Consider the following 17,457-nt stretch of genomic DNA (forward strand, 5'->3'; position numbering starts at 1 on the left):
TCTGGCCCATAAATTAGCGTTTTGTGCATAGATTTAAAAGGGTACGCACGCAGCTGTGAATGGCAAAGGTAAAAAAGTTCGAAAAACATTTTTTACAAGCTCCGGTCTCAGATCGAAAATTCAAGACAAAAGAAGCCTGATTTTCTGTACAGCATCAACATTTTGATACCTGAGGTCGCCGGTCGCTTTATAATAATACTAGAAGTGCTAGAAGCTATTACTATCCCCAGGTTTTAGTTGAATAAAAAGAGCCTTACCAAAAGGCATACAAAATGTGTTTCTTGTACAAATGTGTAAGTACCAACATCCATGCGTCAAAAGACTGCAACCGAACTGCAAATGCCAGTAGCTGGAAAATCAGACATTTACCGTAACGTAACACTATCGCTATTCCAAGTAATTGAGATGCGGAGGTCTAACATAGAGCTATTGCCATCTGCAATCACTTTAGCCGCATCTAAATTGGATGGAAACCTACGTCAGCAGAATTCGGTAAAATATACTAACATCTTCTTATAGTTCCGTATAAGCTTCCGTAATAGGCTCCTACACATATTTATATGGTCTAATGGAGCATTTTGAAAACTGCCAAAATATCAGTAAACTATATCTAACCCAAAAGTTTATAATGATTATTATTTTTTTACCGAACGGACTTGATGTATTTGAATTATTACAGAAAAACAGTTGTCCGGAAGAGTACACAAAAATGGGGATATACATAGAAAGAAAAGTGTATCGTATAAGTAAAATATAGTAGCAAAATGTCCTCGACTTTGGCTCCATCATTGCCTGCCATGTATTAAGGCATTATAATTCTTGAAGATCTCAACACAACTTGTTTTCAATCAATAGTCATTCATCTAATATTCATATATACCTCATCATCCTCCGAGCCTTTTTCCCAACTTTGTTGGGGTCGGCTTCCAGTCTGACCGGATGTAGCTGAGTGAGTACCAGTGCTTTACAAGGAGCGACTGCCCTATCTGACCTCCTCAACCCAGTTACCAGGGCAACCCAATACCCCTTGGTTAGGCTGGTGTCGGACTTACTGGCTTCTGATTACCCGTAACGACTGCCAAGGATGTTCAATGACAGCCGGGACCTACAATTTAACGTGCTATCCGAAACCCAGTCATTCGTGAATAAGATATACATAGAAAGTATATACAAACTTAGAAAAGATGCATTGGTACTTGTCTGGACCTGGAGTCGAACCCACGCCCTCATACTTGAGAGGTTGGTTCTTTGCCCACTAGGCCACCTCGACTTTTGACTATTCATATATACCTACACATCTAATATTCATTCATTGACTGGGACTTTTTCCGATATTCTCTACAAATAATTTCACATCTTTATTTTTAAAACTTAATAAAAAATTACTGTCAAAATGTCTTACGGCCAGTTTCTTCATCAAAAGTTAAAGTTAAAGTAATGTCTAAAGTAAAAGTAACGGTCAAATTCGTTTTTTCAAGGCTAAAGTGACAGCAAAACTAGTAGAAAAATTGAATTTGACAGTTACTTTTAATTTAGACATTACTTTGACTTTTACTTTGGCTTTAACTGTTGATGAAGAAACTGGCTGTAAGTAGTGTTAGCTTTGGCAGTATGTATATAACCATATAACAAATAAATATGCTCTGTGGCATTGGCACAATCTTGACATTCTACTGTCAAACTGACAATTTCAATTGTCAATGTCATTGTCACTTGCGCGAGCCCGGTTTCTTTGTTTATAATTTTATTTATTTTTAGTTAATTACTGCAGGACAACGTAGTAAATATTTAATATTCACAAAATACATCAGTCTGATTACATAGTTACAATGGTGCTACCTACTTCAACTGTTTTAGGTAAGTACCTACATAAACTTTCCGTAATTCTTATTATCGTAACTTTCGGTGTGGTAAGATAATGCTATCGGTCCTAAATACTTGTTTTTTGTTGGCCCGAAGATAGAGAATTTCAGTATTATTATCACAATAGTTTAAGCCATAATTTAACTTTGTACTTAAAATAACTTAATCTTTTGTTTAACTCTTTGACTCACAATATTTTATTTTTAAAAACGAAATAGGTACTGTATTTTTAATAATATTTATAGTTCACTTCTACCATGTACTAAAATCAATCCTGTTTTTTTTTTAATAAATATAGATAACTTTTTATTTTAGGATTGGCTGGGCTGAAAAGAGTTTACATCAACAAATCAAACGTTGATGCACAGGTTAAAACTATATTGGATTCCCACCTCATCAGTGTTGATGACTTCAATGGGTGGCTGCTGAAAGCTATCACAGTCATTGATTTGACTACACTCTCTGGCGATGATACTAGGTCCAATGTATTTAGGCTGTGCGTAAAGGTTTGTATGGCAATGTAACTTTCTTGCTGTAAAGTATGAATAATAATAGACACTGCTGAGTTTCTGATGCTGCTTCATCCCAGCGTAAAAGGCAGTGGTGTGCATTTTGAGGGCATGTTTTTCTTATGCCCATACAATAGTGATTTACAGCACAGATTATATTTTTATTTAATTAAAGAGGGAAAAAACATTGTCTATTTAATTCTCATAATAGTAGCAAGTACAGTTTCAACATTCATGCTATTTTTTTTTATTTCAGGCAGCAAATCCTTTACCACCAGACTTTGTTACCAAATTAGGACTAAAGGAACCGATAAGAACTGCAGCTGTGTGCGTGTACCCCAGCAGAGTGAAAGATGCATATGAGGCTTTAAAACTGATGAAGCTTACTACAGATATCAATATAGCAGCTGGTTAGTTATATATTTTTTTATTTATGTATAATTTACTTTTACTTTTGTTTTTAATGAAGTCACATGTAACTTAACCCCAAACACCCTTTTTAATGTGGAAGCTGCATTATTCCGTGTTTAGACAATAGCACACAATTTCAATAAAAAAACCTAGTCACTTTTAGTTGTCCTTTAAAGATTTAAATTTAATTATTTGTGTTTTACAGTCGCCACTGGCTTCCCATCTGGACTTTACCCACTAGAAACTAGATTACAAGAAATCAACTTTGCTGTGTCAAATGGAGCCACAGAAATTGATGTGGTGTTAGACCGCAGCTTGGTACTCACTGGCCAGTGGGACTCACTGTACTATGAAGTCCAGCAGATGAGGAAGGCATGTGGAAAAGCCCACCTTAAAGTAATTCTTGGTGTTGGAGAATTAGGGAGCTATGATAACGTAAGTATTTTCAAGTTAAACTATTAGAGAAAACTTAAAAGCCTGCCCATAATATTTATCCAGGCACTTCTTTATTTTAGATAACAGGCAGTATGTGAACTTGTCACCAAAAAGGTTCATAAATATTTTTTATTAATCATCAATATTGAATGATCTCTTTACAGATTTACAAAGCTTCGATGGTGTCTATGAAGGCTGGAGCAGACTTCATCAAGACCTCCACTGGTAAAGAGGCGGTGAACGCTACTCTGCCTATTGGCCTTATAATGTGCAGAGCTATAAGGGAGCATTACCAGACGACTGGTGTTAAGGTATTTCTCATCTATACTAATATAATAATAAGGAACATTTTTTTGTTTGCTTACCCTAAATATTCCGAATCGACTGAACCAATTTAAAAAATTATTTCACAGTTGGAAAGCTACAATATTCCTGAGTAACATACATAGGCACACATGCCATTCCTAACGTGTCATACGTGATATTCCTGAGTAACATCGATTTTATCTGGGTATAGGAAGAACCTCTTCTGTGGGTGAAACTCAGGAATACAGCTAGTTCTCAATAAACCATGAAAAACTGCCTTATCAATATACTATTTGCATCAGATATTTTTTTAAGAATATGTTTTATTTTCAGGTGGGTCTAAAACCAGCGGGTGGCATTAAAACAGCAAGAGATGCAGTTAATTGGTTGGTCCTTGTATACACAGAGTTAGGACCAGAATGGCTCAACCCTAAACTGTTCCGCATTGGTGCTTCCAGTCTTCTTGGTGAACTAGTCAATAGTCTTAAATTGAAATAACGTTACCGGTGAATTAAGCAATCAAGAAATAAGGTTTTTATATACATTTTATGATATTTGTTAAACCTAAACAAGCAAGAAACATAATATATTTTTATAAAACCATTGTAATGTGCATGGTACGTGCCATATTGTTAAAAAAGTGTTACACTATCTAGATTTAAGTATACTTTCCATTCCATTTTTTTTTATTGTTATTTGGTGGTCATGACCAAAAATATGTCAAAAATAAAAGATTTATTGTAGTTATGCACCTAACAAAGTTTAAATCTTGCAACTTTAAAAGGCTTCGATTGTTTTCAAAGAAGACAGTGTGATAATTTGGGATACTTTTGTTAAAATATTAATAAAAAATAAGAGATATGTATTGTATTATATATTTTTATTTTCTTCTGTTTAACATATAAATTACTATATCTTATCGACTATATGACACTTATGGTAACACACCTATAATACCCTATAAGTTAAACATAACTAAATACCTACATATTTATATGTATCGATTCAAGTCTTATGAGAATTCCTCATTGACAAAATGTACTGTAGTAAATACGATTATTTACAACAAAGTGATATTTACAATACGAACTCTTCAGAGGTCATGAAGATTAGATAACTTTATCAATAATAGTACACCCGATTATTAAAATATATAATCGATAAATAGCATAGACGATCACAATTTAGGCCGTTTATAGAAGTTACTTAGCACACGCTTTGGCTATATTCCCGTCTCTTTCTTACTGGTTCAGTTTGACAGTGACGGGGGTAAATAGTATTAGTGTTGCCAGATTATCAATAGGAAAACATTCCTCTCGTTTTCTAAATTTTTCATCGAAAAGCGAGAACGGCATGTACATAAATGTTTGCATAAACGATTTTTCTTTCTTAAATTCTACTTTATTTTCCTTCAAGTCCAGAGAGCTGATGCCGAGTTTTGCTATTGTATGAAAATTTACGCATCGAGAAAGCTTACTTGCGAAACTCTAGGCACTCTAAAATTAGGGATCTGGCAACTTTAACACTAAGGAACTTCTACTTCATATCATTAAACTACGTAAAATTCCCTGTTCACGATTGCTTTTCAACGGGCTCTTCGGCACGGAACCCGTACTCCGGGTGTGCGCTATAGTTGACAACGCGAAGTTTACCAGCCCTGTCCACGTAGCCATAATGCCCCTTCACTAGACCATCGTTGTCGCGTTCTTCGTATCGGAATTGACGGTTCTTTCTGAAAATTAGAATGTGTTTTGTTATAGTTTTGGACTGAAAGATTAAAAAGGTTGCTTTGAAATTTATAATGAGTTAGACTAGGTCTGTGTCGCAGCTGCGGAAGAATCTGGATTCCCGCGGCCCCGCGCACACGTGCAAGGAGGACACAAGGGGGTTTTAGCCGGTAGGAGTCCGGCATACCCCTCCGCCTTTCCCCAGGCGGAGGAAGTCCATGAGGATTTCCCCCTCCCAAAAAAAAAAAAAGGTCTGTGTCGCAGCGCTAAGAAATTCATTGACAAAGATCCTGGCATCTACAGGCAGGATATAAATAACTTTTCAACCCAATAGACTAGAGTGGCCAACCAGCAGTGGTCGATATCTAATATTAGTGAAGTCGATCGTGGCAAGGCTCTGAACCATGTTTATGTGTTTCATTCAGATCGTAGATCGCACAAGATTTCGTCAGTAAACATTAGATCTTGTGTTTTGTTACCCTACTTTATAACAAGATCTTGGTGGAATACATACCCTTTGCCAGTATCATATCCGAACTGGTAGCTGTGAGGTCCCTTCATGCCGTGCATCCTAAACTCTGTCCTTCCGTCGGGGGCCGGTGCGGCCGGGCCCACGTCTTGTGGGGGCGTCGGCTCGGGTGCCTGACGAATGGGAGCAGGCCGGGGCCCGTAGCGCACTGGAGCATGGGGCTTGTGACGAGGAGGTATGGGGTACGCATTATCTGAAAGACATAATAAAGTTGTAGGTTTCATTTATAATTCCAACAGGAAATCGCAATTAGCAAATCGATTTTATAGAGCTGACCCTTTATAAAATTACATTCTTTACAAAGTGTTTCTAAGGCATTATAGACAACTATCATTGCAAAAGGTAAGGTCGGAAATGAGAGTACAGTATTTGTATCTAACAATACCATTATTCTAACTTAGTTGACTTGGAACTGAAGGGTCGAACAATTTATAGAGATTATTACGGCAAGTTTAGTCATACAAGTTTTTGATTTATACATCTCAACCCACTTCAAACAATCATTGTTATGTTATTATTAAGTTATATTACACGTACGTCCGGGGTATCTCAAGTTAGTTTCCGAAGTTTCTTGTTCGGCTGAAGTAGGCTCGCCATATGTTTCATCTGACACACCATCAGCTGACTGGAGTTGCTGGGAACACAACAAGTTTCTAAATTAAATTCAAATCCGCTAAACGCTCGCCCCATTTCAAAATGTAATAGATACTTATAAAACTTACCTTATCACCTTCCTCTTCTCCTTTCAGTTTTCGTTGATGTTCAGCCTTTTGGTAATGATACAATTTCTTTTCGTCAGGTGCGAACTGTCCAACTTCGGCGCTAGATTGTGGCTTGAAGTATTTCGCAGGCTTCGCTTTCGGCACCTGTGCCGTGGGGTCGGCAAACTGAGCAAGGGGTATCGGAACAGGCTGGAATCCACCAGCATATTTCTTCGGATAAAGTTTAGTTGGCGCGTTGAATGATTGCGGTTTAGGTGGCGTCAAATGTAAGGCAAGGGTGGGTTCTGCGGGGTTAAGACTTTGCTTTGGAACATTGGGATTTTCATTTTGCGGAGCTACGTTATATGAAGATGGTTCAATAGGTTCATTGTTTTCATTCACATGCACTTCTTCCTCGGGAACATCTATAAAGAACTCGTTGACTGCATCCACTGAGGGTGGCTCAAGGTGAGTTGATGGGACGGGAGGCAGAGATACCTGTGCACTGGCTTGCTTAGGGTTAAAAAAAATCGGAATGGTTTCTAAGGGTACTCTTTGGAAAGTGGGAGCGTTCCGTTTGTTTTGAAGTGGTTGTGCTTGGAGAATGGGTAGCCAGTCACTTTGAACATCTGCAGATTGCTTGGGCACGTAGTAGTCAGACTGTCTGTCTTTTGATGGTGGTATCAGGAATGTTGGTAAGCCAGCTATTTCCTCAGGCGCTTCCTCTGGTTTGTGAGGGCTAGGAGGGATGAGGTAGCTGTCGACATTTTCGTCGTCTGTTATGTAGTACACGGGCGTATTTTGTGTGGCTTCAGGGGTGCTGGGCGCGTCGGTAGGCGTTTCTTCTTTGTCGACTGGTACTCTTATGGTTGATACTGATAGTAGAAGCGGCAATATCTGGAACAACACAATGTGACATGTTACTTTAGCCTCACTTGCGATATTTAATAAGTGTAAGAACTTGTTTAGCATTGTCTGCTAAAAAAATCCGATCTACTTTTTCATCTTTTACCAAACCGTGGGAGTTAGTCTGGGCCATTGCAAAAAAACGTAGTATACCTACTATCCGTTCTATTTAATTGTAAATTAACCAGACCGTTCATTTCTAAACAGCTTGACGGGTTACGAGATCAGTCATTGCACGGCATCTCAATGAAAGAGGTGTCAATACAAAAAGGAAATTTGTTTTTCTATTAGATCATGTTACGTAAAGTTCAATTACGTACAACTGTGTCACAATAAGTGAAGAAAAAAACTGTATGGCCAACTCTAACAATCAGTGCAAATCGAAAGGCTTGGCCACACCATAGTGATTTAGTGATATGTTTACATTTTATAAAAACTGTATTCAAAACAGCGTTTTTTTTCTTGATTGATTGAAATAAAAACAGAACACCTAATCTATGGATTCTAGGACTGAACCTTTGTTTCTTTAACCTTTCTATGTATTTTGTATATAGAATATTATCTATACCTACTAATATTATAAAGCTGAAGAGTTTGTTACAAACTCAAGGCATGTTACACATCAAATAAATCTCAGTTCATCAAACTTTTAAGCCTAAGTGTAAGTTACGTGACAGTGGTCGCACACCTCTAGGTATATCGAGACAACCGCGAAGTACCTACATAATTGGCGACACGATATTTATTAGACCATGACTTTATCGGAACTATTTTTCATGTTTATTTTCAATTTGTTGGGTTAATGCACGGAATATGAACTTAGACTGGAAATAAAAATAAAATGGTGCATCGAGTATGACCTACATAGAAAGAAAGACTTTTGCTTGTTGCTTTTTCATTTCCATATAAATGCTATAAGTACTCTATTTCAGAAGTACGCACTAGATATGTATATCGACAACTTGTTTCTAAGTAGGTATGTACACCAAGTGGCCAGATATAGGGATGTGAATCCGGAACTTTCTTTCATCCGGCTATTCAACTCACGCTGATACCATATCGGTACTTCCAATGCAGTTAATGTTGATGTTCTTGCTATAATTTCTTCTAGCTTCTTACGAAACAAGTGGAACCACTAATTACGTAATTAGGCGAGTCCACTATTTCCCACCTACATGGGATACTCATGTGGTCCACATATAATTTCCTTGCTCACTACGTAATAAAGAAGTTTTATTTTTCCATACATGTGTAAGGAAATAAACCTACCTAGGTACCTACAACATATATGATATAACGCGAAGCAGGATGTAGAACAAACTTAATCTTAAACACATAAAAAGTGTAGGTAACTTGTGCAATATAAAGGCACTTCGCTCTTATTTGCAGACAGTAAAAAACTTGATAGGCGGTCATGAAATTAATGAACCGTGTACGGAAACTAATTTTTACTTTCCTCGTCGGCATCGGTAAGAAAGTAACGCGTAGATTGTATTTTAATAATATAACGTAATTCCAGGCTTGTTTTACGCGAAAGGTTAAATAAATGTTCACCCACATCTCGCCAGTACCTAAATAAATATCTGTTAATTAGGTACTGATTAAAATTTTCTTAGAGAAGAAGTAGGTACTAGAACAAAGATCCACCTACATGCTTTTAGTTAATGTTCTGTAAAATCATTGAAAATCTCTGCCTTATCCAATCTTTTCTTTCTATGATAATCGACACGCTAGTATTAAGTACTTATAGGTAGATAATTTTGATTGGGTATTGTGTATAAAATTTCAAATAATTACCACTCAGAAGATGATTAAAATGCAAATTAATGACTTCGTGAGTATTCTTTGATTAATTAAATTATCATCAAATTAATCATCCGGCTATAGGACACGGCCGAAAAATTGGTTTAAGGTCGAAAGCATAGCATTTATTTGTTAATTTAATCATTTTGTTAATGATACCATAAATCAACAGCACTTATGTTACGTAAAATTAAATATTACTTACATATTGCAAAATAAACAATAAGGTACAGGGTAAGGTCCAAACAGATTCACTGTTAATTAATAGTTATACCTAGAGCGTAAATTGCTAGGCACTTTTATAGCAGCAATTATTTCTAAAATTAATAAATATTTGTTTGATTTGACTTTGTTTACTTCGAGGAAGGTTATATTCATTAAAAGTTAACTTCGATTGGTTATAAAAGAAACACCATTATAGGTAGGTATACTGCCGTCGTTATTAAGAAAGGCACAACTAACATTTTACAAATGTTGAGAAAATCGAGTTTAAAATATTTTTTGAATTTTGTTAAAAAAAACACGTTTAAAATGTGTTTTTCGAAATTGTGAAAATGTAAAAAAATGTGTTTTTTTTGGTATGTACACAACGATAGCAATATTATATTTTAATTTAAATGGATATATTTAATAATTAGCATAATTCTTTTTAACTTAACATAAAAAATAACAAGAAAGGAGCAATATTATGTTGAAAAGGCACATATAACCAAATATGCCTTTTCAATTTTAAATTTTTAGTAAAAATTTAAAATTTTACGATGAGAAGGCATATTTTCTTAATTGTGTCTTTTCATTGTAATTTTTTAAAATGAATATATAGGTACAGAAAGTATTAGAATTAATTGGGGTGCCTTTTTTATATAACATTTATTAGCGTAGGGGTAAATAGAAAGGGCATAACTGCCAGTTGTGACTTTTCTTTCTACATTAATTGCCAAAATGTTCGTTTCATTAAATATATCGATAGTAAAAAGGTAAAATAAAAGGCACATCATACAATATGCCTTTTTATTGTAATAATATTGTAATAAAACTTAAAAGGTGATGTAGTTGTGCCCTTTAAGCTTATGCTATCTCTGTTTATTTTGCAGCTAAAAATCCACAAAAAATCAGGCAGATAGGCCTTTTTTTCCTGATTCCGAATATATATATAACTCATTTTGACAAAAAATGTTAGTTGTGCCCTTTTTCGGTAGCACGGCAGTATACCTTTATACTGAATAATCAAAGCTTAAAAATAGATATCTCGGAGTTCTCGTGTTGTGATCGTTGTGTACGATCACATACCTGGCTGACTTTATCATAATATCTATAGGTAACTATATACAGATACCTAGTACCTCCATATTAATTAATTAAGAGATAATAGATGAAGCTATTATTAAATTCAAATCTGTTTTGATATTTAGTACGATACGAACAGTAATAAAGGAGTAATCAAGACTATAATTTACGTGTGCTTACATACTGTAATATGCAATTTATATTAATAGATACATCGTGTACCTAGTACTTAGTTTGTACATCTTAATTATGTATCTAAGCTTCCTGTAGGCTTTGATTACTTATGACAAAAAATATAAGGAAGACACATTTGTTTGATCATAAGAAATATTAGCAGTCGTAATGTGTTGTCTGTTCCAACCGTTTGATATTGTTCAAAACTTGTCAAAAGCAAAGTTTGTTCCGTATTAACTGTTTTGGGTTAATGTTTATGTAGCGTGCCTAAAATTAAGCTTATATTTATGAAACGAACTAAAACTTCACCATTACGTTATTATATAGTTGTTTTTACCAACTGTTACTAACCACTAAGTAGGTACCCTTATTTTGCACCATAGAGAAAATATTGTTTGCATAAAACAAATTGCGTTCATATTTAAAAGGTTTTGTGCGTAAATGCTGCAGTGGCAGCGTCATTTTAATTTAGAGTAGTACTCCTCAAAATAGTTTTACTTCCTTCTTTTATTGTAAAGCAGATTGGTTCAAGGAAAGTTATCGATCACCAGCTTTTTTATTGCCCTAATGCAGGCTTCAGGCTTCTTCCCATAGAGTAGGCATGAGTGTTAATCACGTTTGCGTAAGGCGGATCGCAGGTTTTTAATGCCCAGATTTGCCCAAGATGTTTTTTTACCAGAATATACTCATAACTTAAAGAAAGTTAGATACATGAGGTACACACACTTGCACTTGCCCACTAGGCCACTACATGCATTAGGTACTGGGCTTGGTGGTTTGTAATCTCTAGACCACCATCACATGACAGCAACAGATAAACATTGGTAATTCTAGTAGGAAGCTAATTAGCTACCTAGCGCCATGCGTGTTGGTACTTGGTCAAGCTAATGATTAGCTTAATTAACCTTGTAACTACTATTGCTTCTAATACGGCTAAAGCAATTGCAGCTTAGCTAATATCTCAATAGTAACACTGCTTAGGATATTACATACGTAACATATGAGGAATCAGGGTCTTATGAATGGGGTTGCCTGATTTAAGCAACATCTTCGTTGAATTTCCAGCTTTAGCTAAGTAGCTTCTAGCTCTAGTTTCAGTAGCTTTTTGTTTTCGACTTTTTAAACAAAACTTAATATTTTCTTGTTCGTTTCTTTTGAGGATTCCGTATCAATAAATAACTTACTAAAAACTGTAGACAGCTAGCAGGTAGGAAATATCGAGACTATTGAGGCTTTTGGATGTCCAGCATCTTTCCAAAAATATTAGCTAGTGTCAGTCTCTTGTCCATACCACTGCAGCATGCGACCTTGCCACAACCACAATACCCTGTCACTATAAGAAGAAAATTTTGTATGCACTTAGGTATCTACAACTAGACCCTGATTATGATTTAACGACGAAGTTCCGTTCAGTATTATAAGACTTTATGAGTGATAATGTTCTAGTAAGCTAACTAAGTTGACAATTTCTCACGGATTACGGATACGGTCATAAGTTACATCAAGGAAATCCTTCTATCCGTCTACGGAACGCGTGATCGTAAAATCGATTTTAATAAGGTTTGGCTATTAGAAAGTGATTCCTTACAAGATTTTTGTAATTACATCAATTATGCAGATCTTAACCAGGGAGATTGTATCATTAAAAATCTAATAATTAGGTACAACTATAATTTCTAATTAATTTATCAAGTAAAATAAAGCCTTTGTCTTATTGAGAAACTACGTTAGTTTACAGCTTGAGATAGTCATAATCTTTAAAATTTATCTAAGCCTGTACCTAATTGTTACGAAAACCTAGCCTAAGTAGTAGAAGTAAACGTTGTCTAAATTGGATTTGGCTAGTCAATGCCTAGTTATTTATTAGATAGGTACCCAATGCAGTCACTATTAAGATACATAATTAATTTAAGCAAATCAATTAAATGAATTAAGCAATAAATATCGACGAATCTATTAAGGGGTTGAATTCTAAATGTATTGAAACTTAACTTTATGTGCCTGGCCCTTTTAATAGAGCGTAAGTAGTTTTCTATTATAAGTAAGTAAGTAAATAAATAAATCTATATACTTAAATTTGAGATCTGTGATTGGAAATGCATAGCATTAGCACAACATACAATTACACCTACACAAATGAAGTTAGGATAGGCAGAAAGGTAAGTCTCTAAGCTGGGGCTGCCATCCCTCCGGGTTTCCCCGGATTTGTCCTCGTTTTGACCCCGTCCGGGGGACGTCCGGGCGGGTTTTCAAGAAGCGTCCTTTTCATGTAAGAAAGCACCTTACTGTATTTACGTATTTATCGGCATTATGATACAAAACACTAACCCGTCCGGGGAAAAAATGCGATTGTCGTCAAATGTCCGGGTTTTTTAATCTTTGTCCGGGTTTGGCGAAATTCGAGATGGCAGCTCTACTCTAAGCCCTTGTCTGCTATGATGTACCTAATGCTTACTTCATAATATAAAAATTAGGGCAAATGGATCCGGTTTTCGCATTTACCTGATGCCTTAGCTTGTGGTCACGGCCAATGGCTCTAAGATTTTATTACCCAGCTTTCTAGGTCCGTCTAGATAGAAAGCATTGCTTTCAATAAGTTGTATTTGTAAACGATATCTTTGCGGCTTCTGAACCAAGTGGTTCAATGGAGCCGACTAATTGCACCACTAGGAGTAATACATTACATCTGTAGCTACCTACCTACCTAGAAAGGGGAGAATGAACAATGAAAGTACCTAATTGACTGACATGGCGGTTTTATGATAACACTCAGACTCTGTTATAGGTACTTATTACGTATTTTCGACATTATAATATGTAAGATTTTGGTATCAGATTTGGTATGTAACTAATAATTATACAACCTCTTGTTACTTTTTTTTACACATAACTATGTAATGTGGTATCGTTTGATTTCCTAAATAAAATACCTAACTAATATTTATTGATTAAAGTTAATACATATACTTAATTAAATAAATTAACAATTATTGAATTAAATAGGGTAATTTTGGGTACAATACCTAATTATAATGTAAGTAATGCTTGCTCTCTAACGACTTAATTGTATTATTAGATCGGACTAAACGTCGAACGTGGAACGTTAGCCACGGTTTTTCCAATGGTATTTTTCTCAGTCAGGATACACAATAAGTTTTTAGAAGATTGAACGTAACATCTAAAAACTGTTTGTTTTTCAGCAAAACTGTTTGTTGTTTACCAGTTAGGGCAAAACTTTTTTTATAGGTAGGAACCTCCTTATGAAAACAAAATTCGGAATCGAAAGAAAATTACCTGTTTCGTGCCAATTTCTACTAATAGCATTTTCTGGCCCTTTTTTTTTCAAATGACCCCTCCCGCTGTGGGTTAGCAGCGGTGAGGGAGTGTCAGACTCTTACTGACTAAAAGCCGTCGTGTTCCGTCGTAGGCCTTCTTATGTGCTAGGGCCGCGGTACCTCTTTCGAACAACCCGCAGAACCGGCAGGCCTTGGCCCTGCTGGGCCCCGCTGGGGTTGCTGACATCTCTTTGAGGAGCGCGTGGAACAACGCGCGCCGCCGACACGGGTCTGTTGTCTAAAAGCAGACATGAGCGATGAGCCACCCGAACTCACCGCCCACAGACCCACGCCTACGGTGGCCGGGAGTCGTCTCGCGACACCCGGTAAATTAAGACTAAGTAAACCTTTTAGTTTTATGACTAAAAGAGATATTTGGAAACCAAAAAACTACCCTACTCTACGGAAGGTATTTGGCAAAAAAACAAACGCAAATAAAACATAGGGTTTATCAGTGACTCTTTCACGCTAAAACTACTAGATGAATTTTGATGTAACTTGACATTCGATACTCACCTATCAATTATAGCTTATTCCTATGTAGGTACTTAAGTACCGACCTATACAGGGAGAATTCTCATCAGAACACCATGAAACCGTGGGCTGAAGAAATGGACAAAATTATATTGATGATTATACTTATAGAACTTGATGAAACTAAGTAGATGACTTTACAATGTAGGTACCTAGGTACCTAAACACTTAAGTAATCTTAGCTTGTAAAATCTGAATACATAATATAGAGGTACTTAACTCCTAGCTTCCTTATGACCAAACGGCTATAAGTAATCACGTAAAAATGGTAATTACCCAAATTACCAACAAATAAACAAAGATTTACAACTTATTGGCTTTGGCATCGACTACCAATATAACGTAACGTTAATGGTAAGTATATAGGTACTTAGGTAGGCACCTACTTTTCCAGTTGCTTCATTATTGTATTATGTAATGTTGCATTGTAAAATGAATAGTAACAAAATCAATTAACGTGCTTTTAAAAGGTGTTGTTTTTGTATAAAAGTTTTTTACAAATTACGTCTTACGTGGTTAAGTGTCAGTTTTTATATTATGTAAATAACTTACTATGCAGATATTACGTATGTTTTTATAGGTAGAACTTTACTTATAAAACCCCAGTCTTGTCAATATGGCTAGAAATAATACATGCTGCGCCAACCGCAAATAAATTGATGGCAAAGGCTCATCTCTAAAAAAAACGTTTTTTTTTATGTTAACCCCTAAAAATACGTAACCTCGGGGTTACCATCAACTCAAAACATGCCATAGAAAACAAAACAATATTTTCAATGTTAACTCTTCAGTACACAAAGGTGTTAACTAATATGTATCCGTATCTTATATCCATTCGAAGATTTTGTCATTGCATACACTGGTCACGTACTTCGAATACATAGACGGAACAAATGTAACATCACAAATATTTGTCCTCGTGCGGAAATCGAACCCGCAACGAATAGAAACAACAGACACTCGGTCACCATTTAAGTCACCAAGGTTAAAATATCAAAAAAGAATAATTACATGGCTAATATTCATATTGTTTTTAAGTTAGGTAGGTCTCGATATTGTACCAAAGCCGTTAAACATAGAGACCTCAGTATTATTCATCATCAGCATGTTTATAAGGAAATCTATTTTAATTAGTAGTTACATGACCCAAAGTACCCAACTGGGAAAAATACTTTATCTATTTTCTATGAATTTAATTTTCGACATTTACCTATTCTGTTTTTTAATAAGAGTCTGAACTTTGCATATGTGGCTGAGAAAATAGTCCGATTTTCTCACTTCATCGATACCTACTTACTTTGAAAATTTTACCTCGACTACATTTATAAGCTCTAAAGCTTTATCATAAAACTTTCTTAGTTATTAAATCCAATACTTTGTCGAACGCAATTACATGACTAAAGACTACAATAAAATTATTGTATACTATTTACCTACACAGGCTTTATTTGGCCATCAATTACCACCTCTGTTGCAGAGCAGCCTGCGGTTAAGTTAGGTTAGACGGAAGGAGTAGATAGGTACCTACAGTCTGGCTGCCTAAATCGCTACAGAAAGCCTAGGTAGACCTCACCAACACCTAGTTAGTCCCGAGAGGCCACAACCCCCACAACTGAAGAGCCATTATTTATCCCGAAGCTTGCCTACTGATAAATTATGTCTAGCAATAAACAGTAAGAAGATTTTTTTTTACAAATTCCTCTAGTTTTCAAGAATTTTTTAACCTCTAATTTCCCCGGAAATAAGTGAAATTATATCACGACTGGCTCGCGAACGAAACCACAAGCTATTCACCTTGCTTTTATTATCAATAACAGATAAAACGCCGTTATAAAAAATCATAACAAAATAATCCTCAGCAATTTACACTTTGCCGAAGTAAAGCGAAAATTCGGTAACACCACAAAAATATTGAACGGGTGATTATGGATTTAATGAGTTCGGTTTGGGTATCCAGTGAGAGATATTGAAACGAAAGTGAGACTAATAGGATGCGACCGTTGAGCTAATCGTGGAGAAAATTTTGATAGAATGCAATGCCCTTGGTCGGCCTTGGTTAACTTTCAAGAGCTGTCACTCAACGCTGTTGCATAGAATTTACCTATAAATTATGTATGTAGATAAGTGAAACAATGGAGCAGATGTGTGATGATAAAAGCACTAACAAGAATACACAATAAATCAGTGCCTATCCAATGTCTTGGTTGACTACCTACCTATTACCATTATTGTTGGTTCATTTGTTTTATGGTTCCTATAGGAAACCATAAAACGAGCTTTTAATGTATAGGGTACTAGCTGATTTCCAACGGTTCCATCTTACTGTGATAACTTCATCACCCGTTTCAAAAGTAGTGTTATCCTGTATTATGTATCAGCTATTATTAGGTACTGCCAAGTTTCATCGGAATCCATGTATCGCGAAAAATAAATGGAATACATAAAACCAAAGAAATAGACAAATAACCGTTATTTTTTAAATATTTAAATCCATAGTTCATGCATTAATTAATGATTGCCAGTTACAGTTTTAGACTTTTTTTTTTCGTATTCTGTTTAGGTAATATCCTATGTAGAGCATAAATTTCATTTTTTACAAATTGATTCTTGGCATCTCTGGGTTTATATTTAAATATGAATATTAAATGAAATCCATAATAATATTAAGAAATACTCACAAATATCAATCGCCGCCACATTTTGAGAACGTGTAATTTTTTTCTCTAGTTCACTATTACAATGTTCGGAGTCGATTTAATTTTCAAATAATATACTGCACAACACTATATTATGGAGAAGTTTGCGTTACAATTTCCCGCCCAGTACTGCGCTCGCGCCTCCTTCGTCGTTCATAATATTGGAAGCGAACGGCGGCCGTGCTTACAATAATTTATGTAACATTGCCAGTCCAGCGCTGCACAATATATAATTTAACTT

General features: G+C 35.6%; 2 protein-coding genes across 2 annotated transcripts; one reads left to right on the plus strand and one right to left on the minus strand.

Moving 5' to 3' along the window:
- The first annotated feature begins 1,695 nt into the window (after positions 1–1,695).
- Positions 1,696–4,394, plus strand: LOC124630384 (deoxyribose-phosphate aldolase). The gene is made up of 6 exons (XM_047164265.1): positions 1,696–1,857; positions 2,179–2,369; positions 2,629–2,782; positions 2,989–3,218; positions 3,383–3,529; positions 3,858–4,394. Exons 1-6 carry the CDS (start codon positions 1,830–1,832, stop codon positions 4,020–4,022), a joined length of 915 nt encoding a protein of 304 aa, XP_047020221.1. The 5' UTR covers positions 1,696–1,829; the 3' UTR covers positions 4,023–4,394.
- LOC124630380 (fibrous sheath CABYR-binding protein-like) lies at positions 4,388–17,359 on the minus strand. Its single transcript, XM_047164259.1, has 5 exons — positions 17,199–17,359; positions 6,503–7,378; positions 6,318–6,414; positions 5,766–5,973; positions 4,388–5,256 (listed from the first exon to the last, which is right to left on the minus strand). The coding sequence occupies exons 1-5, from the start codon at positions 17,217–17,219 to the stop codon at positions 5,097–5,099; spliced, it is 1,362 nt and encodes a 453-aa protein (XP_047020215.1). The 5' UTR covers positions 17,220–17,359; the 3' UTR covers positions 4,388–5,096.
- Between the last annotated feature and the right edge of the window lie 98 nt (positions 17,360–17,457).

Source organism: Helicoverpa zea, chromosome 5 (genome assembly GCF_022581195.2).
Source record: "Helicoverpa zea isolate HzStark_Cry1AcR chromosome 5, ilHelZeax1.1, whole genome shotgun sequence".
Taxonomy (NCBI): Eukaryota; Metazoa; Arthropoda; class Insecta; order Lepidoptera; family Noctuidae; genus Helicoverpa; species Helicoverpa zea.